At 49.7% G+C, this 21,146-nt stretch overlaps 1 protein-coding gene and 1 long non-coding RNA gene across 5 annotated transcripts; one reads left to right on the forward strand and one right to left on the reverse strand.

Moving 5' to 3' along the window:
- Window positions 1-94: 94 nt before the first annotated feature.
- B4galnt1 (beta-1,4-N-acetyl-galactosaminyltransferase 1) lies at window positions 95-16,655 on the reverse strand. 4 transcript variants are annotated; one of them, XM_060370969.1, is made up of 11 exons: window positions 16,513-16,655; window positions 5,855-6,073; window positions 5,239-5,403; window positions 5,014-5,120; window positions 4,578-4,618; window positions 4,262-4,442; window positions 2,555-2,653; window positions 2,244-2,434; window positions 1,696-1,836; window positions 1,252-1,492; window positions 95-794 (listed from the first exon to the last, which is right to left on the reverse strand). In XM_060370969.1, exons 1-11 carry the CDS (start codon window positions 16,557-16,559, stop codon window positions 577-579), a joined length of 1,650 nt encoding a protein of 549 aa, XP_060226952.1. In that variant the 5' UTR covers window positions 16,560-16,655; the 3' UTR covers window positions 95-576. The 4 variants fall into 4 exon arrangements, with proteins under 4 accessions (XP_060226952.1, XP_021513374.1, XP_021513365.1 ...); XM_021657699.2 differs by lacking the exon at window positions 16,513-16,655 and adding an exon at window positions 6,561-6,912; XM_021657690.2 differs by lacking the exon at window positions 16,513-16,655 and having other exon boundaries at window positions 5,855-6,436.
- On the forward strand, window positions 7,113-11,556 carry LOC132648728 (uncharacterized). The gene is made up of 2 exons (XR_009587108.1): window positions 7,113-7,915; window positions 11,233-11,556. It is a non-coding gene; the product is annotated as an uncharacterized LOC132648728 (long non-coding RNA).
- Window positions 16,656-21,146: the final 4,491 nt, after the last annotated feature.

Genomic DNA, 21,146 nt, shown 5'->3' on the forward strand with positions numbered 1-21,146 from the left:
CGGCCCATGGAGTGGGTCTAGGTGTCTGCATGTGGACCTCTCCCGTCCCCCAAGCCCCGCCATGCCGAAAGTACTGCAGAGACACAAGTAAAAATGGCTTTCACCGTGTGTTCACCAGCCCCACAGAACTCCAGTCACAGTGCTTTCTGTGGGGTGTGTTGGAGCCGGTACACGCGGTTCTGGATCCAGAGCTGGGGGGGGGGGACACATCCCTGCGGCTGCACATTGGGAGTTTTTCTGCCCCCTCAGGAGGTGAGAGTGTTTCCACTTTAGGGTCTTAGAGTCCTTCCGGGCTCTTTGGCACTTGGAAAGTGAACCCCCCACTCCTGCCCCATAGGAATGGGGTTGGGGGAAGACTTGGCACTGGCTGTGGTGAGGAGAGGCTCATCAGGCCTCTGTTCACTCATAGAAAGGAAGGGTGTCACCAGGACAAGCCCCTGTTAGGGATCAGACTGGTGGAAAGAGGGCCGGGAAGGCAGGGTGCTCATCAGTGCTCAGGGGTTGGAGGGGTTGCTGGGAATTCCTGGCAGGGAAGAGGAGGCAGGCCCAGCCTGACAGTGGGAAGGCCCGAATCAGTCACTCAGCAGTCATGCACTGCAGCCGGTGTTTGAAGAAAAGCAGGCGATGTTTGGCCAGCTGACTCTGGTCCAGTGATCCTGGGTAACGGTAGCGGGCATAGGTTTCAGCCCCTGCGCCCTTTGATGTCCATGGCAGCTTCACCTTCGAGGCATGGTCCACAACAACATCGGAGCAGGAGCCAACACGAAGGGAACCCAGTCCATCCAGGAAGAATTCTGGGGTGGGGGTGGGGAGGGCACACGGTTAAGCCTCTGAGTGGGGAGAAAACCGGTGGAAGTCTAACGCTGGGAGGGCGGCCATGCAAAAACGCTGTTGGTAACGACACTTTAGCTTATTTCGGTCTGTTTTACTCTTGTGTAAAGTGGGGTTCATTTGGTGAATACCGATTCACTCCTCTAAGTAGGGTCTGAACCCGGGGAAGCAGCTGGCAAGTGAGGTGACCTTTGCAGTGGAGGGGAAGGTCAAGGCCGACCAGCAGCTGTGCTGTCTGAGGCGTGAGTGGGGTGTCAGGCAGAGTGGAGCGTTCGATATTTGAGCTCAGGTGGAGATCTCGGTGCACCGCGGCAGACTGCTCTAGCGTCTGTGCGGAGAGGGACGGGAGCATGCGGAGGGGCAGCACCCGGGGCCGCGCCGGGGCCTCCCCGGGTCTTGCCGGGAGAGGGCGCCACTCACCCAGATGTGCCACCCGGCTGAGGCGAGGGTCGAAGCCCACCTCACGCACTTTGTCCGTGCGCGCCAGGAAGAAGTTGACCACGCCGTCGGTGACCACGCAGCTTGGGAAGCCGACGAGCTCGTGGTGGAAGCCGCGCTTCTGCCGGAAGCAGCCCCCAAGGCCTGGGGCGCCCGGCTCCACGCTCAGCAGCTGCCGGTAGGTGGTAGCGAAGCCCGAGATCTCCCGCACGGCGCCCCCTACCTGAGGGGAGCAGGAGGATGCTCAGGTCTAGGTCTAGATGCTCGGGGCTAGGTCCCCGAGTACGGTGCTTCCCGTGTGCGCCCCGCCCCCCTCACTGTGCAGGCGCAGGCACCGCAGGACCCAGACCGCCCCGGACTCGCTTCACCGGCCGCGGCGTGGCCTGGCAAGCCCTGCTCCGGCCCGCACTCCGCTCCCCTCCCTACCAGGTCCAAAGGCGTCCTCTCCAGCACGTCCACCAGCTTCTCCAGCCGCGTGCGCGCCGTGAACACGAAGTCGTCGTCTACCCACAGCACGTATTTGGTGGTCACCTGGGACACGGCCAGGTTCCGCCCTGCAAACCAGCCCTAGGAGAGTTGTATGTGGTTGGGGCGTCTGTACAAACGGGGAAACCTCTGACATCTTTCTCCTCTCCCTCGAAACAGCCTGAGCCCCTCTCTAGACCTTTCAGTGCTTTCCGATGACCAGAAACTAGGTTTTAAAAAACCGGAAGATTCCCACTCCACTTCCTAGAGATCTTGAGTCTTTTGGAGAAGGATCTTGATTGTGTGTTTTGTTGCTCGGTACAGCCATCCATTCATTCTATTATTGTAGATGCTAAGCACCATCAAGAATGCAGAACGAATAAGACCGAATTCCGGGGCCTTATGGGCGCACGCTTGTTCCTCAGGCTTGGGAAGTGGCAGTTTGAGGGCACGCCCCCTTCCCAGAATCCTCTAGCACCCCGCCCGGGCTCAGCTTTGTGGCAGCGCACCTTGCCGAAGGGCATGAGATAGTGCTCCACGTAGGGGTCGCTAATGCGCTCGGGCTGGTCGCTGTCGTCAGCGATGACTATGGTGACCGTAGGGTAAAAGCGTCGGATGCTGGCAATGAGTGCCCGTAGCCGATCATAGCGAAGAAAGGTCTTGGTGGCGATGGTAACCAGAGCACTGATGTTGTACTGGGCTGAAAGAAGGCCAGGGTCGAGTGCAAGGGGAAAAAAAAGTGGGAAAGAGAAATTGGAAAGCAGCCCCTCCCAAGGCCGACCCCCCCCCCCCGATTTAATCCCCAGAGCTTCAGCCTCACCTCCCTGGGGTAGAGATGAAGGTGGGTACAGCCGGGGGTTGGGAGGGTGTCTTATGCGGATGGTGAAGGCAACTTCATGCCCCTTGGTGGAGAAGCGGACTGGGGAGAGAGGATGTGGATTGGGCCCGTAAGGCTAGAAGAACGTTCACTTTCCAGCCGGCCAGCATTTAAATTCCTAGTCTGTGTTCTGCCTTTCCAGACCTCGGTGGGCAGGAGGGTGCAGTTCTGACTTCTGCGGAACTACATTTTGTTGTTTTGGGGGCTGGAAACGGAACTTAGAGCCTCCCACATGCTTGGCAGGCATTCTACCGGCCAGCTGTGCCCCCAGCCCTCCTCCCTGCCGGTTGACCAGATTACAGGTGTCCCCTAATGAGGCATGGCATGGTACAGGCTTCTGCAAGGCGGGGAACTGAACCTTGCACATGCTCCACAAGCACACTGACCAGAAACTAACAGCTTAGGAAGAGGAACAAGATGATGCCCCCCCCAACACCTCCCCATCTGGCTCCTTGAGGCAGAGTCTAGCCTATCTACATCTGGCTGGTATGCTATTTGCTGTGTAGCCCAGGCTTGCTTCAACACAGAGGCAATTCTACCCTGCTGGGTTCCCTGAGCGCTAGGATTATATGTGAGCATTAGTACATGTTGGAAAAAGCTAACTTAAAAAGTTAATCTTTACTGAACATTTACTACATGGCGCGCACACACGTGCATATAAGACAGGGTTTTGCTGTGGCCTAGGCGACCCTTGAACTTTCTCTCTCCTGCCATGGTTAAGATTACAGGCATGGACTACTGTAGTTTGCTCCGTGCTACACAGCTTTAAAATTTTCTGTAAATTGGGTGTGGTGGCAAACACCTGTAATTCTGGGAGTTGGGAGATAAAAACTTGAGGACCAGGAGTCAAGATCTGCTCAATGTGAGTTTGAGGCCAGCCTGAGCTACAGGAAATGAGATGGTTTCAAAAACAAAACAAGAAATTGAAAAATGTGTTCAAAATAGATAAAGCCAATTAATCTTCACAATAATCCCATTAAATAAACTCCTATTACAGGAAATGAAGCGTAAGGCACAGCAAAGTAAATGGCCCTGTTGCAAACAGAATGCTGCGGGGATCTCATCATTCTGGTTTCAGGGTGAGTAAATATGAAAAGTCTAGGGTTACACTACTGGTGTTAAACAAAAACTGAGGCAAGGAACACTGAGTGCCTCAATCAAAGGGGAGACATTTGAGCACAGATGTAAAAATCAAGAAGGAGCCAGTCATGAAAAGATTTTGGAGAAGAGCATTCCAGAAAATGGCAGGTGGAAAGGCCCTAAGGTAGAAGCAGACTCAGTAAGGCAAGCTTTGGAGAAAAATCAAGAGGAAGGGAGTTTGGCAAGGTTGGGCTAGAAACAGCCTGAGACCTCTGGCTCTAGGAACAGGTTACTTCCTGGAGCCGCGATGGTGGAGTGATGGACAGAAGTGGAAACACAGCCCAGTCTCTGGTTTCCCCCTGGCCTGTTCTGGTGGCAGATAGACAAAGGCTCCTCTCAGTCCTGGCCCTGCTGGCCCACTTGCAACATCCATTGTGTGTCTAAGCAGTTCTGGCCACTGCCTCCCACACCCTCTATCACCTGCTTCTTCAGTTTTTCTGGGCTCTTTCTGTTCTTTCAGCCCGCCTCTACACACACACACACACACACACACACACTCTGGCCTCCCACCTGTGTCTGCCGTGTTGGCCTGATAGCTTCGGCTGCTGTAAGTGACCAGTTGCAGCTGCCGGTTGAGTTTATCCAGACCTGGGCTGGTGAGGGTGAGGTCTGGCTGCCCCTCTCCGGTCAGGGTCACTCCAGACACTTCCCCTGCCACGTCCCAGGTGCCTAGGGAGGCGGTCAGGTTCACCTGGCAGGGGGCGAAAGGGAGCAGGGTTAGGCCCCCGACCCACCCCGTGCCTTTCTTGCATCCCTCTTGGTGGATCTGGCACCCTCCATTCTCCATTCTCCATGCCCACCTGGTCGCTTTGACGTTTTCTCTCACCTGATAGACCTCTTGAACAGAAGCTTCTTGCAGGCTTAGCCCTGGGAGGAAGAATGGGGAAACAGAATTACCAGGCAGCCCTGGTTTCTTCCTCATTTTCTCTCCCCTTTTCACCGCACAGTAATAGAACTTCATGTCCGCTTCTCCTGTGGAGGCCTCGGCAGGACTGTGTGCACAGCCCACCCCGGAGGGACTGCTTTTCAACTCCTTTCCAACAAAGGCACATTTCTTCCATGGCCTGGCGTGCCTATCCAGCTCTCAAAGACGGGATCTCTCTCCACAAACCTCCCAGGGTCTTTGCAGTTCCTTCTGGCCCACCTCCACCTCCCAAGCCCCTGTTGTCAGATGCCTCCACCTTTCATGCCGTGACCCCCTCATTTTTCTCCATCCAGCCTGCAACTCTGCCATCCTCAGTGGCCTGGCCCCTCCCCCTTACCTGGCACCAGGATGCTCCTGAGAGGCTGAACCTCCACACCCTGCACGGGATACTGCAAGGGGGAGTTGGCAGGAGCTATGAGCAGCTGGTCAGCCAGGGACTGAGTCCTGCAGGGGGAAGGACAGAAGAGTCGAGAAGGAAAGGAGACCTTTCTTCCAACGGGGTCACAGGAGGACCACCACGGCCCGCCCTCGGAAGAGCTGGACCCTCCATTCTCACTGGTACCTGGCAAGGAAGGCCTGGTATTCCTGCTCCCTGGCGACAGAAACGGCCCTCAACTCCTCAGGGTTGAAGGCTTTAGTGAGGTCAACCGCCCGAACCTGTCTCTGGAATGGCAAGGCCAAGCGCCCTCCCCTGGACTCACAACTGCAATTCTTCTGAGCCAGCAGCCTAGAGCAGGGAGAAGGGTCTTCAGGGCCCAGGTCCCTAAGCTCCGATTATCTCCCAGAACGTAGCCCCCCGCCCCCACGGGAGATCCCTCAACCCTGCCCGCAGACCAGGTAGCTTTACAGATGTGTGGACAGGGCCCGTCCCTTGGCTGTCTACGTAGCCACTACTCCGGAACCCTTCCACATCACGACAGCAGGTCTCTGGGAGCTCTAACCTCTGCTGTCCTCCCACGGCCCAGCACCGGTGACAAGGCTCAGGAGGATAGATTTGCCATCTCCCCCTCCCCCCAGTTCAAGCCTCGGTAGCTCTCCCCACCCCACCCCCCTCCACTGCACCCAACCAGTCAGCAGAAAGCAGCATCCGAGTCCAGCACTGGAGGAAACAAAAGCTCCCCGGCCACCCTCTCCAGCGTGCTCTGCGCTGTCGCCGCCTCGCCGCGGTCTCCACTCACCCCACCACTCGCTCCTTGATCCTGACCGGGATGTGTGCGTAGCGGGGCTCAGGGGCAAGGTCTAGCAGGTCGAGCCTCGGGGGGCTTTGTGGGGGCGACCACAAGGCCAGAGGGTTGGGGAGACCTGGCGCGTCTCGGGTGCTGGCGTACAGGAGTCCCAGCGAGGCGCAGGCGAGCAGCAGGACTAGCGCATAGAGGGCCCGGCGGCCCAGCCGCATCCTGAGGTGGGGGAGGGACAGGGGTGACCAGGGGCCGAGGGGAGGTGAGGGCTGGGACCCTGGACCGCGCCGCCTTGGAGGGCCGCGCAGGTTCAGAAGGCCATCCATCTCCGCCGGGCACGGCGCGCGCCCGTCCCCTCGTGCCCCCCGCCGGGGTCTCCCGGCCTCCATTCTTCCTCCTCTCTCTCTTACATTTGGGTTTCCGCACATCGCCGGGATCCGGCATGGTGACGTGCCAGACCTTGGGTGCGCGGCCCTGGGGGCCCCGCCCCCACCCCAGGGGCATCCCCCGGGCCGGGGTACTGCGGAAGGGCTGTGTGGTACCCCCGGCCTGTGGGGGAAGGCACGGCCTCGCGCCCGCGCCCGCGCCTGCGGGGGCCCGGCCGAGCTGACCCCCGGTGGCCCCGGCGCGCCGCGGGGACGGTGCGCGGGGCCCGGAGGACGCCGTCCCTGCCCACACCGCGGCCGCCGGGAGCGCCAGCACTGACCTGTCTAACGCTCTAGGGCCGCGGCAAGCTCGCGGTCCGGGCGGCGCCCGGCTCTCCGCCCCGGCCGGGGGGTCCTCATGAGGCCGGGGGCGGCCAGATGCGGGTGCTGGGCGGGAGCCTGACAGTGTGTGGGGGGATCGCCTCCTCCCGCGGGCGGGCTCCCGGGCTCTGTGGACCGCGGGGTGGGGGCGGTTCTGGAGGTGTCCTCCCGGGGAGGACTGAATCGTAGGTCCGCCGCGCCCAGCCCCAGCCCCGAGGCCGGGAGCGCTGGCGCCGAGCGGCCCTGGCAGGCTGCGGAGGGCTCAGGCCCCTGCCCCGCGCTCACACCGCAGCGCAGAGCCCGGGCTGGCTGCGGCGGAGGCTCCGGCTCTGCGCGGGGATGGCCAGCGCCGCGGCGCCTTCTGGCGGGCGCAGAGGAGATTGCTCAGCGAGCTGCCCTCGCGGGAAGGTCCCCTTCTCTGTCCAGCATCGCTTCGCCCCCAAGCCGCGGTGTCGCGGGACGGGGTTCACTGTGCCCGCCGTCTCCGGACTCGCTCAGAGTGTAGCCCAAGAAGGGCAGATGGGTGTAGCTGGCAGGAGGCGGCCCAGAGTGCTGTCTAACCTCAATTCAAGGAAAACTTGGGTGCGTCGGATAAGATAAAGAAAACCAGCAAGCCCAGGAGATAAACACTGCCTACGGAGTGAAAAGGCTGTAACCTCCCCGGGCCCTGTCTCCGAATTCCAGCAAGCCGTTACTCAATGGCCTACTTCCCCTAACCGCTTCTTGGTACAGACTTGAAGAGGAAGCGCAGGAAGTGGTCAGTTGGGAAGCGGTTCTTCCAAATGTAGGCCATGGGAGGCTTGATTCCTGACACTGACCACAATTGAAGTTCTATGGTTCTCAGAAGGATCAAGATTTAATTAAAAAAATAAACGGGAAGCACATGATAAAAAAATGTACGGAAGGGGAGATAGGGACTACTGTGTGCTGGGGGGACAAAGGGAAATCCCACCCTCCTTAAATCAAGAGTTCCAGATCAAATACTAAAAGTAAAATTACAAAAACTTTAAAATAAGTCAAGTTTTTTTTTTTTGTTTGTTTACAGTTGGAAGAGATCCCTAAGCAAAAGATAAAGGGAAATATTAATAAACCTGCCTATATTAAAACCCTTGTTGTCAGGTGTGAGAGCCAAAGTTAGAAGTTTTAATTATTGTCCCTAAGAAAGCCATAAAACGAAAGTGCTTCTGACCTTTGAGCCCTTGTGGAAGAACGGATACTTCCTGAGGAGGCTCTGCCTACATCTGACTCGAGTCACGAGCGTCACTTCCTTAAACAGGGTCGGTCAACCCAGCTGACCAGATGCCCTCGGTGACAGGTAGGTGGGGGTGTGTGTGTGCTCCTGACAAAAGCCTACGAAGCCTGGCTGGTTTGCCTTTAGAGCGTCTGAACAATGCAGCTCATGGGCATTTCTGGGAACCCTGGAATGGACCTGGCCAGAGTCCAACATCCTGGTCAATATTGACGTTTGTTTAAGATTTGGCTCAAAACTTGTAGTGGAGGTCTCATTTTCAACCAGTAGGATTCACATTTCCTGGAGGCCCCAGTGAGATTCAACCACCCACCCCAGTCCTAAAGCCGAACATCACTCTAGAGCTCCAGGTCTGAGGGTCCACCTCAGGAGGCATGTGCCTAGAGACGTTCCCAGGCCCCCAGGCTGCCTTCACCATGCTGAGAAAAGCAGCAAGCATCTATAGAGGTCTCCTGAAGGAGCACTGAAAATGTTTAGTGGAAAAGCTTGCTAGGCCAGATAGAGACCCCAGCTCCTAGCAGTGACTGAAAGGTCTTCAAAGAAGGTGATGGGGCATGAATGGTTCAGCCTCGCCCGACACCAGGGCCCCGCCCAAAGCATGGATACTGTTGGGTTGACAGCCGTAAGCTGCCTGGTCATAGGTCAATCCCTCCAAGTCCCTCAAAGGAGAATATCTCAGACTGTGGCCATTTTCTAGGAACCCTGGAATAGCCCTGGCCAGCATCCACCATCCTGGCCAGTATTTCATTAAAGCTTGCTTCAGATTTGGCTAAAAAAAAAAACTGTGGTAGTGGTCTTATTTTTGCCTGGTGATTAACATAGATTAACACAGACTTGTACTTCATGCCTGTAATCCTAACAGTGAAGGTGGGAGCTGGAGAATTAGCAGCTTTGAGTTTGGTCTTGTCTACATTCGTGAGATCCTGCCAGAAAACCAACTGGAAAAATGGCTCAGTGGTTAAGAGCCATCTTCTTCCAGAGGGCCCGAAGTTTGATTCCCAGTACCCATGTTGAGTGGTTCACAATTGTCTGTTAACTACAACACCAGAAGACTGGGCACCACACACACACACACACACACACACACTCATGAAGACACACAGTGTTGAGGTCATTAAATGCCCTCTTTTGGGCTGGCAATGTATTTCAGCCGGTAAAAAAAGCACTTGCTACTCAAGTTTGACTGCCTGAGTTAGACCTCCATGGGCTCACAAGCAATAATAAAAATATACTCTCTGATCAGTGTGGCTGCAAAGAATTTATGACAATTTCTAACCGTTCATGATCACTAATAGCCAAAATAGTTTCTAAACTTAGTTTGTAATTACTTTTAGTGAGTATTATGCACTTATATATATATTTATATGTACTTATATGTAATAATTACACGTATGAAAATATTTTAGCATTCTGGCAGTATTACTGATATAGTAACCTAGCTTTACTGTAACAAAAAATGAGGATTAAAATAATAAAAGAAATCCTGAGCCTGATGTCACAAACCTGTGACATCATCTCCTTGGAAGGCTGAAGCAAAAAGCTCAGAAGTTTGAGGGTAGCTTGGGCCAAAGAGCAGTTAAAGACCAGGCTGGGCAGTGAGACCCTGTCTTCAAAATAAAAAATAAAAAAAAGCTGAGGCTTTAGTTCTAAGAGAGAGCACTGGCTGGGGCTGGAGTCTGGCTCAGTGATTAAAAGTGCTCCCTGGAGTGGTGATGTGCATCTTTAATTCAGGCACGCAGGAGGAGAAGCACTCAGAAGGATCTCTGTGAGTTCAAGCAGGAAAGTGTGCTAGTTGCTTTTACCGAGAATCTGAGTTTGATCCCATCACCGTGTGGTATTTCTCACAGCTGCCTGTACCTCCAGCTCCAGGGGGTTCGGTGCCTTCCTTACAAGTGCACATGCCCCTCCCCCACCAGAGACAGACAACACGTGTACACACGCCCACACAACACATACGATAATGTTTTGAATTATAACTCCTAAATAACTGGTTGTCATTTTCCTCCTGCCAATCACTGTAGTCCTGAGCGTTCGGTTATTATTTAGGGACCGCCGCTGACTCTGCAGTGAGCGTGCTCCTTTCTCTGTCTCCAAATGAGGGAGTTCAGGGATCGCAACCGTGGGCTTCATAGAAAACAACGGCCAAAGGTTGAACTTATCTCTCGCTGAGGAAGCCCTCAGCCGTGAACCGTAATTGACAATATCAAAGACAATAAAATCTACAATTTAAATTTCACTCTAAAAATTCTCTTAGCTGGGTGTGGTGCTGTTTGTATTCATAGCTACTCAAGAGGGCTTCTCGGTAGGATCACTTGAGTCTGAGAGCTTAGAGACAGCCTGGGCAAAAATATGCTTTAAAAAAATTTCTCTTGATGGGGCGAGAGAGATGGCTTGGCAGTTAGGATCACTGGCTGCTCTCCCAGAGGACCCGGGTTTGATTTCCAGACCCATCTGGCCATTTAGAAGCAGCCGTAACTCCAGTCCTCGGAGGTCCAATGCCCTCATCTGTATTCCTCAGAGACCACCACACACAGGCAAATCACTCACACACATAAAATAAAATGAATTATTTTTTTTAAGGAGGGATTTTATATTAGAGAAGATAAAAAATTCTTATCAGAAAAAATAAGGTAGTGTTAAAAATAAAGATAAATAAAATAAATTAAAGATAATAACTAAAATGAGGAAAATGTTAACAAATAAATAAAGATAGTTTGTTTAAAAAGTAATAAAAATAGCCATTGTTCATTATTTCTGGAATGACTTTCCTTCTAGGTTTCTATGTTATTTAAGAATATTGAAGTTTTCAACAGCAAAGCCAAGTTATATACACAAATTTTCTTTATAAAATAACTAAATCAAGCAGTAATATCTACAGTTAAAGATTCAATAACTATTATTTGAACTAAGATAAATGTAAACACAGGCTGGACTCGAGATTGTAAAGGCTGACTTTTTAACTCTTAGGCTTCCTTCTACATGTGATAAATTATCATAAACAGGCTTTTTAAAGCAGCCTGGCACAGTGGTGCACACCTGTAATCCAGCACTCAGGGAGGCAGGGGCAGGCTGATCTCTGTGAGTTCAAGGCCAGCCTAGTCTACAAAGCAAGTCCAGGACAGCCAAGGCTGCACAGAGAAACCCTGTATTGAAAACAAACAAACAAAAGAGCACTTAGGTTAGCTGTGCCTGTGAGTGTGAGCACACCCACCAGGGAGAGGGCCTCCCTATGGAAGTTGACAGGTAGTGGGGATTTCCGTGTCTTTAAAAACTCACTTATATTATGTAAACATGTTTTGTTTTCACCCCAGGTGCTGTCTTAGTTTGTCCACAGCTGTTAACTATGATTGTCTGTGCTCTGAGAGGGGTGTGATCTTTTCCAGCTGCAGATAGTTTAATTCTGAGGACTCTGCGAGGGTATAAATGCCAGAGCCCAGAGACGGACGGGAGAGCTTGAAGGAAGAAGGTGGCTGCTGCTCCTGCTGCTGCTCCTGCTGCTGGTTTGTCCTGCTGCTGCATTTGCTGTTGTTGTTTTTCTGGACTGCTGGATATCCTGACTACAAAGATTGTACTTGTCCCAAGGAACTAAGTCTAAAGAGGTCTCCATCCCTGTGCCCTCTAACCTGTGCCTTCTCTCCTACCTAGAGTTGTGGGGTTGGAAGAGGTAGAAGAACCCAAATAAAATAGAATGAAAAGCACCCACTCTAGTTGAGAATGTCTGTTTTCCCTTGTTACCTTTGAATTCTCAGGGTGAAACTCAGGTAGTCAGGCTTGGCAGCAAGTGCCTTTTCCTATGGGCCATCAGCCTAAGAGGTTTTACTTTACTTTATTTTAGTAAATAAGCTATCATGTGGGTGCTGGGAACCAAACCATCTCTCCAGTCCCTGCCTTTATCTTTCTCATAAAAACAATCAAGCTCTTTGGATAAATTACAGGTTTTACTCAAAGACTGAGACAGAAAAAGTTAAATTTCAGAAAGTAATAATTAGTTAACACACACACACACACACACACACACACACACACACACGAGGAGCTGGAGAGGAAGCTCGGGGGATCAGAGCCCTTGCTACTCTTGCATAGGACCCTGGCTTAGATCCCAGAACACACACTGTGTTATCATCTGTAACTCTAGTTCCAGGGGGTCTGATGCTCCAGGTGTGCATGTGAGTCCACATCCATATGTGCAAATAAATACACATAGAAGAAGAAAGTGGGAGAAGATAGGTCGGTCTACCGAGATGGCTAAAGGTGCTTGCAACCAAACCGATGACTTCAGTTTGATGTCCAGGTCCCACACAGCGGTGGAAGAAGAGAACCAACTCCTGCAGATTGTCCTCTGACCTCCACACAGCTTGGAGAAACAGACACTCAGGCACAAGCACACACACACACACTCGCGCACACACACATGCACACACACATGCACACACAGTATATAATTTTAAGAACCTTTAAAAGAATCTTAAAAGAAAACAAAACAATAGGAGGGACTAAAAAAGACAGTTTGTGGGTAAGAGCACTGGCTACTCTTCCAGAGGACCCCAGAGGACCCTGGTTCAATTTCCAGCACCCACACGGCAGGTAACCATGGTTCTAGGGGTCTGACAACCTCTTCTGTCCTCCAAGGACATCAGGTATACAAGTGGTACACTTACATAATACACACAAAATATCCATACATATAAAATAAAAATAATGACATATATATATATATATATATGTTAAAAATTTTAACCAAATTATTTTTTGTTAAAATAATTATTTGTGGTTAAAACAGTAATTTTTTTTATTAAAAATTACATATGACATGAGAAGACGCTTGAAGAAGCTTGCACTCTTCAACTTTAGCATAAGAATGATTCATGCTAACTGTGGTGACTGGAAACTCTGAGGTGGGGCAGCACGCCCACTGCCTGGTTGTCTCTCTGTGCAGCTTGCACGTAGTTGAGTAACAGAGAGGACGCAGCTTATGCAGGTCCACCGCTATCAGTGAGGTCAGAGTGGACATGAAAAGCCTCCCAGCAGGGGGTCATGGTGGCACACGCCTTTGCGCCAGCACTCTGGAGTCAGAGGCAGGCAGATCTCTGTGAGTTCGAGGCCAGCCTGGTCTATAGAGCAAGTGTCAGGACAGCCAGGGCTGTTACACAGAGAGACCCTATCTTGGAAAACAAAAAACAAAAAAGCCTCCCAACAGAGATAAACACAGACTAGACAAATGGGTTCTCTGCAAGATTCTTTCAGACACTCTCAGAGGAGCAAATACACACGCTCCTGGCCCACACAACACAAACAGTAGGAATACTACTAAATTCTACAAAGCCAGGATTTCCCTGGCACAAAACCAGAAGATGAAGAAAGGAAATTTATAGTACAACTTCCTTGGTGAACACAGAAACAACAATAACAAAAAATTTCAGTCAAATTTTGGTAAACAAAATCAAGAACACATGAAGGCAGAAGCAGATGGACTGAGGCTAAAGCAGAATGAACACGTCTAAAGGACCCATTGCTCTGTGTGCTCACCAGAAAAGTAATTTTTAAACAGGAAAAGGAATGAAGAGCATGTTAAGGAGATAAGACACAGGACGGGGGGGGGTTGCCTCAGCAGTGAAGAGCACTTCCCTGCCCTTGTAACGGTACAGGCCCACACCCTCATGGCTCAGAACTATCCGTAACTCCAATTCCAGGGGATCTGATGTCTTCTGACTTCTGACAGCACATACATACATAAAATAAAACATACAAATAAATCTAAAAACACACTTTTTTTTTTTTGAAAGAAGATGAGCACTGACAAGAAGGCTCAGCAGGTGAAGGAACTCGCCACCAAGCCTGACAATCAAGAAGATCCATGCAGTGGAAAGAGAGTCCTGACCCCTGAAAGCCGTCCTCTGACCTCCACATGAGCACTGTGGCACACGTACATGCACACATATACCGCACAGGCAGACAGACAGGTGCATGCTAAATAAATAAAATGCAATAAAGCTGATTTAAAAATAAGAGAAAAAAAGAGTACCCATGACCAATTTGGTTTCATTTCAGGGATTTAAGCTTAGTTCATGTACACAAATCAATGAGTGTAAGTAAGTATACAAGACTGGAGGACAAGATCACACCATCACCTCAAATAATGTAGAAGAGACCTTTAACAGAGTTTAGCATCCCTGTGTCTGAACAAACAACTTTGAAGGGACTAGGACTAGGAGAATACTTCAACACGATAAAGGGATACACAGCAAACCTTGAGGCTAGCTTTAGGGTCGCTTGTACCAAATGAGGGGAAACAAAGATTTCCTCTAAAATCTGGAACAAGACAGGGTTTCCACTCTCCCCACTCTCATTCAACATAGTAACCAAGGTCTTTTCTAGAGCTACAAGCCTAGATATAAGAAATGATACAAATAGAAAAAGAGGAAACCAAGTTGTCCCTCTTGTAGACAACGTATACACAACATATGCTAAAAAGCTCCTAAAAACTCCACCAAAAAGTCTTAGACCCTCATAAATACTTTCAGCAAAGTGGCAGATACACAATCAGAACACAACAAAATAGCTAATGGATTTTCTATATACCAGTAACCAACTTGCTGAATAAAAAACAGAGCAGAAAAAGAAACAACTCATTCACCGAAGGGGGTTGGGACCTAAGAATGAATGTAATCACAATGAGAACTTACTTACTTTAAGGCACTGTTCTGTTTAGAATTTTGTTGTTTTGTTTTACCAGTGTGACACGAACTAGAGTAACTGGGAAGAGGGAGTCTCGCTGAGGAACTGCCTTCATGGGAGTGGCCTGTGTGCCCGTCTGTGAAACAGTTTCTGAATTAATAATTTGGGTTGGAGGGCCCAGCCCCTTGTGGCTGGTGCCATTCCTAAGAAGTTGGTCCTGGACACTATAATAAGCTGAACCCGCTTTTAACCTGCTGGCTACAAGAGCCTGGAGGGGTTACACAGGCTTTGTGGGGGCAGGGTGGGCCTAAGGCTGAGATGGACAGGTCTAAGGCACTGGCTCTCAATCTTCCTGATGCTGCAGCCTTTATACAGTTCCTCCTCTTGTGGCGACCTCCAACTATGAAATTATTTTCATTGCTACTTCATAACTGTAATTTTGCTACTGTTATGGATCATAAAGTAAAAATCTGTTTTCCAACGGTCTTCCAATGAGTGAAAGTGTCATTTGACACCCCCCAAGGGTCACCCACAGATTGAGACTTGCTATTCTAAGGGAACTAAGAGGGCACCATGGACTCAGCCCTCAGTGAATGCCAGCGGGCTTGTTCTCAGCCCCAGGGCAGAGGAAATAGGCAGGCAGTAGCCCCGGAGGCATGCTTGTGAAGTGGGAAGGCTTTGGCCCCGGACAGCAGCTGGCTTAGGCCTGCTGTTCTGTGATGAACAGAACTTGCACATAGGCCTGTAGTTATTCTAGAAGGCTAAGGCAGGAGGACAGCCTTTAGCGAAACACCCTGAGGGACCCAGAGCTACCAGGGATGTTTTACAGGGAGCCCACCAGAGATGGCCAGCCAGACACACTTTACAGACAAAGAAAAGTCTTTACTCCAGCCGCTGGGACCGCAGGCAGGCCAGTCGGGACCCACGTGTTTAAAGAAGAGTTAAGGGAAAAGTTCTTGTTTATTTTCCTAGATAGTCCACAGCCCCTTTTTTTCTCCTTTATTTTTAAAAATTTTTATTGGTATCATTTATTACACTTTATTCAGTTTGTATCCCAGCTCTAGCCCTCTCCCTCGTCTCCCCCCAATCCAACCTCCCTCCCTCTTCTCCCCCTACTCTCTTACCCTAGTCCCTGATAGGGGAAATCCTCCTCCCCTTCCATCTGACCCTAGCCTATCACCCCAGACTCTCTCTCTCATCTGGTCCTAGTTCTCCTAGAGTTGCTCTTCTTCCACCATCATCAAAAAAGTGCCCTCGGATAGGGAGCGTGATAGGCCACCTCGCGGCTTTGCATTTTAGAGTACGCCTTTAAAAACAAGGACATATTTCTTAGATAGCAGCTATCAACTTTAAGAAATTTAACATTTACCTTTGAATGCTTATCTCTTAGCTAAGTTAAACATTAACTTTCACTAAACTAACCATCCTTATTTTGGTTTTGCCAGCTGCCCTCAAAGTTTTCACTATAACCATTTTCCCTGACTGAGGACCAGGATTCAAATCTATGAGCATGTTATAGTTAAGATCGCATCTTTCTAGGCTTTTTGTTATTACTGTTGTCACAGGATTTTTAAAACTTTTTTCACAGGAGAGATTTAAATGACTCCCCCAGTATTTTCAGGTTCATCCCATAGATAGGACAGACTGCTGAACTCCAAAAGTGTCAGAATCTGCTTTGATGAACTGTCCTGTGTGTCTGTCTGTTTCTCTCTGTGTCTGTGCCTCTCTTTCTCTATTTCTCTTCTTATCTTAAGATTTATTTGGTGTGGTTTGTTCGTTTGTGGCTCAGGGTCTCACTACTGTAGTCTTGGTTGGCCTGGAACTTACCATATAGACCAAGCTGACCTTGAACTCACAGAGGTTTGCCTACTTGTCTGTGTGTATACCACACCTGTGCAGTGCCCACAGAGGCCAGAGAGGATGTGGGGTGCCCCGGAACTGAAGTTACGTCAGCTGTGAATTGCTCACCACAGGTTCTGGGAACTCACGTAGGGGCCACTGGAAGAGCAGCAAGTATTCTGAGACCTTCAGTCATCTCTCCAGCCTCTCTCCTGGCTTTCTCCTGCGTGACGGCGTCTGCTGTGGAGCCTTGCTTGAAGTATGTACAGTTACTCTTGCACACTGGTGGGTGTGGATGCCTGCACAGTACTCCTCGGCCATGGCCTGCGTCTCTGTCCTCGTGGTTTTGGTGCAAACAGCCTACCATGGTAGGTCGAAGTCCACATTCCTTATTCACCGTTAATCTGGAAGTTTCCCAGTCTTCCTTCCAAAAATGACTGGCATTAAAAACTACAGGCTAGTTTATCTTCATGCACAAATAAGCGTATGTGCCAACCCCCCGCCCCCTCTTCACCTTCCTACTTAGAACCAACCGTGCTCAGGCAGAATGCTGTGCTGTGGTCACTCTTTGTCAGGTTGGCCTGTGGAGGCACGTCAGACTCCTCCATCCCAAGTGAGTGATGTGCCTCCTTAAGGCACTGCCTATTTCCCTTTTGCCAGAGGAGAATTTCTGGATCTGGACTATAGCTCTTGCCCAGCATTCCTGCCTGGGATTGAGCTTCAATGCTGCAAAGATTAATGCATCATAACAAATGTTCAGATCCTTCTCTTAATCAAATTTCTCCGTTAAACAGTATCCCTACATGCATCTTGCTTTGTTGTTGTTGTTGTTTTTATTGTGGTAGTTAAAGGTAGTCATTGCACAGTGCTGTCCATTCCCTCCCCCACCCTTTCCCACTCCTGCCTTTAATCATCCATGAATCGCCAGGATGTGCTCGTGGATTTCTTTCTCATTTGTTAAATTGTTTTTGTTTTCTTCTTATGTTTGTTTTGTGCTCATGTCCAGGGTGTAGTGTGGGCAAGCAGGAGGAGGTCAGAGGGCAACCTCCAGGGATGGTTCTCTCCTTCTGACTTGTGGGTAAGTCATAGGGACTGAACTCTGCTTATCAGTGCTGGCAGCAAAAGACTGAACCTCTGACCACCTCCTGCTCCACCTTAGGCCAAGTGGGCCTCCAGCTCATAATCCTGCCCCTGCCCCTGCCCCTGCCCCTGCCCCTGCCCCTGCAGCATTGGACTCACCACTGTGCCCTGCCTCCGCACCCAGCCAGGTTCCTAACTGTATTTTTAGTTTAGGCTAACAGATTTACCTTTTCCAATAATTCACATTTCATTCTTTTTGTTTTGTTTTGTTTTGAGACAAGGTTTACTCTGTCTTTTAGCTCTGGCTGTTCTGGAACTCACTCTGTAGTCCAGGCTGGCCTAGAACTCTCAGAGATCCTCTCTGCCTGCCCAGTGCTGTCACAAAGGCGTGTGCCACCATGACCCCCTGCTGGGAGGCTTTTCATGTCCGCTCTGACCTCACTGATAGCGGTGGACCTGCATAAGCTGCGTCCTCTCTGTTACTCAACTACGTGCAAGCTGCACAGAGAGACAACCAGGCAGTGGGCGTGCTGCCCCACCTCAGAGTTTCCAGTCACCACAGTCACGCGGTGACACGTAGCTAGGAGTGCCAGCATCTCTGCGCTAAGACTGACCAGGAAGAATGGGCTTTGGCCTACAGTTCAAGTCCAAAAAGAATAGGGGACCCTGGCCAGCACAGGACAGGTTAACACAGACTTCACACTAGGCAGTTTGAATGTCTCTGAAGTTAACAAATTAAGTGAAATGACTGGATTAAAAAAGACTATTTAAAGCTGGAGAAATGAGTCAGTGGTTAAGTCACTGCTCTGGGTTTGGTTTTCAGCGCCCAAATAATTCCAGCGCTGCACAATTGCCTGTTACTCCAGGGATTCAATGTCCCCTTTTGGCCTTCACACACACCCTACTCCTGTAAATGCACACACACACACACATATACACGCAAGCACACACTCACGCATGCACACACAATTTAAATAAGTCTTCTAAAAAGTTTAAGTTTTTAAAGGATAAAAACATGCTCTTGACATAGTCTCTACTTGACATTCACGTGAAATAGCTCTTTTTCTCTAATAAGTGAGTATTTTTCTTCATGTAGCCTGCCATGTAGCTGCGAATAGACCCCTGCCTCAGGGAGGCAACCTGAACAACATCTGCAGCGTATTCTGACTATAAACTTCTGTTGGACGGAAACACACAATTTAAATGAGATAGACAGGTTCCATCTTCAAGTCTCATGACCTCTTGTCCAGGTTCATGAATTCAACCTGATGCTAATGTTACTGCATATGCAAGTAAAGTTTTGTTTTCAGGGAAGGAGACCTGAGACAAGTTGGGTCTGGGGTGAGTTGGTGAGTCCTGACTGGACATGTTAGTCAGGACAGCCAAATGGGGATTTGGGTTGTTGGACCTTGAGGTTTTGATACTTGAGCTTGGTGACCAGTCTCAGGAATGAGTCAAATAAGGAAGTGGTTTAGCACAAGAGAAGAGGGGAAGGGCAGGACCAGCCAAGTTTGGACCTGTTAGAGCCCTTCTCAGGTGCTAGGGAAACAGCTCACCAGTTAAGAGCATAAGCCTGAGTTCAGCTTCCAACACCCACAGCAGAGGGCTCACAGCCACCTGTAATTCCAGCCCCAGGAGATTTGAGATTCTGGTCTCCTTGGAGACCAGCACCTACCCACACATATGCATACTCATAATTAGAAACACATTCTAAACAAAGGTGAAAACACCTTTAAATAAAGTAAGAAGACAGCCTGGCGTGGTGGCACACCCTATAATCCAGCACTCGGGAGGCAGAGGCAGGCAGAGCTCTGTGAGTTCAAGGCCAGCCTGGTCTACATTGTGAGTTCCAGGATAGCCAAGGCTACACAGAGAAACTCTGTCTCAAATAAAACCAAAGAAGGATAGGAAGAGAGAGAGAGAGAGAGAGAGAGAGAGAGAGAGAGAGAGAGAGAGAAGAAAGAAGACAAAACACAGATGCAAAAAAAAAAATAGTGTTGCAAGCCAGTTGGTGGTGGCACAGCCTTTAATCCCAGCACTTGGGAGGCAGAGGCAGGCAGAGCTCTGTGAGTTAGAGGCCAGCCTGGTCTACATTGTGAGTTCCAGGACAGCCAGGGCTACACAGAGAAACTCTGTCTCAAAAAACCAAAAATAAAAAAATATATACATATGTGTATATTTGAAAATTACATCGAGACATGTGAATAAAACATATATAATATGTGCTGAACTCCATGTTTAGACTCAGATCTCATGCCCAAAATGTCTTATTATATATTTTCCAACATTTGAAGATGTGAAGAAAGACTCTGAAATCTGCACATGTCTAATTCCAGGCATTTCAGATAAGGGAAACTCACACTCAGCTTGAGCATCACCCCTTCTGCCTGTCATAGCTAGAGCTATCCTAGGAAGATGATCGCCTCTTAACTAATAGAGTTACTCAAGCTAGTCTTTCTGGGCTTTTGTTTTGTTTTGTTTGCCGCCTTTTTGTTTGTTTGTTCATTGGGACAGAATCTCAAGTAGCCTAGGCTAGCCTCCAATGCCTGTGTAGCTCAGGATGACTTTGAACTTCTGATTCCCCTGCCTCAGCCTTGGGAGTATTGGTATTACAAGGCAGGCAAGGCAAGGTATTTTTTTTTTTTTTTTTTTTTTTTTACAGAAAAGGAATTATACAAGGCCAGGTTGTTGGCTGAGTGGGTAAAGGAGCTTGCTGAGCCAACTGGAGCCCACGCAAAGGTGGAAGGACAGGATGGAGCATGGCACAGTGATTAAACGCGCTAAGATGCTCTTCCAAAGATCAGGGTTCAGTTCACACATGCCAGCTTGCAACCGTCTGTAATGCCCGTCCTCGGAATCTGATGCCCTGCTCTGGCTTTCTCAGGCACTGTATGCATGTCTGCCTTTGCACACATGCAGACAAAACATCTATTTGCATAAAATGAAAATAAAAAAGGAAAAAATTAAAGATGGAAAGTTTTCCTCTGACTTCCACATACATACTGAGACATACATATGCCCACATACATATTACACACACACAAATAATAAGATAGTTTAAAAGGAAAAAGGGTTATACTATACTTGTAGAAACACAGACTGCTTTCTTACATGACACATATAGGTATCTTGGAGTTTTTTCAATAAGAATACGTGAAAACATGCCATTTAAAAATGTGTGTATTATTACCTTATCTGGACCTATTTTTAAATTATTTCAGTAGTCTTGACTGTTGGTCCCTTCCAGACTCAGGCTGGATAGACCACTCAGTGGTCAAGAACATTAGTTGCGCCTATGGGGACACACTAGCTGGGACTCCTAGCAGCAGGGGAGTCTGAAGTGGCCACCTCTTGTAGCCCGGAGGGGCTCCCAGTAAAAGGAGGGGGACACAGCCCACCATCAAAACCTTCACCCCAAAATTTGTCCTGTCTACAGATGTGCAGGGATAAAGATGGAGCAGAGATCGATGGAATGGTCAACTAATGACTGGCCCAACTTGAGACCCACCCCATGGGAGAGAGCCAACCCTGATACTCTGCTCTGCTTGCAGAGCCCAGCATAACTGTCCCCTGAGAAGTTTCACCCAATCTATTATCAGTTTTGGCTTGAAGAGGGACCCCTATAATCATGAAAGTGGGGAGCATGTGATTGTTAGTCTGTGCCTTGGCCCAGGTAAAATGGGAATGTCTACTGAATAACTGC

Source organism: Meriones unguiculatus, chromosome 17 (assembly GCF_030254825.1).
Source record: "Meriones unguiculatus strain TT.TT164.6M chromosome 17, Bangor_MerUng_6.1, whole genome shotgun sequence".
Lineage (NCBI taxonomy): Eukaryota > Metazoa > Chordata > Mammalia > Rodentia > Muridae > Meriones > Meriones unguiculatus.

Bases quoted from the DNA above. Each gene is read 5' to 3' on its own strand.
- B4galnt1 (XM_021657690.2), bottom strand. From the start codon at position 6,282: ATGTGCGGAAACCCAAATGTAAGAGAGAGAGGAGGAAGAATGGAGGCC. The intron at 4,443-4,577 runs GTGAGAGAAAAC...GCCCCCTGCCAG, and splicing joins CTGTTCAAGAGGTCTATCAG to GTGAACCTGACCGCCTCCCT. The intron at 2,435-2,554 runs GTGAGGCTGAAG...GCCTTCTTTCAG, and splicing joins TTCATCTCTACCCCAGGGAG to CCCAGTACAACATCAGTGCT.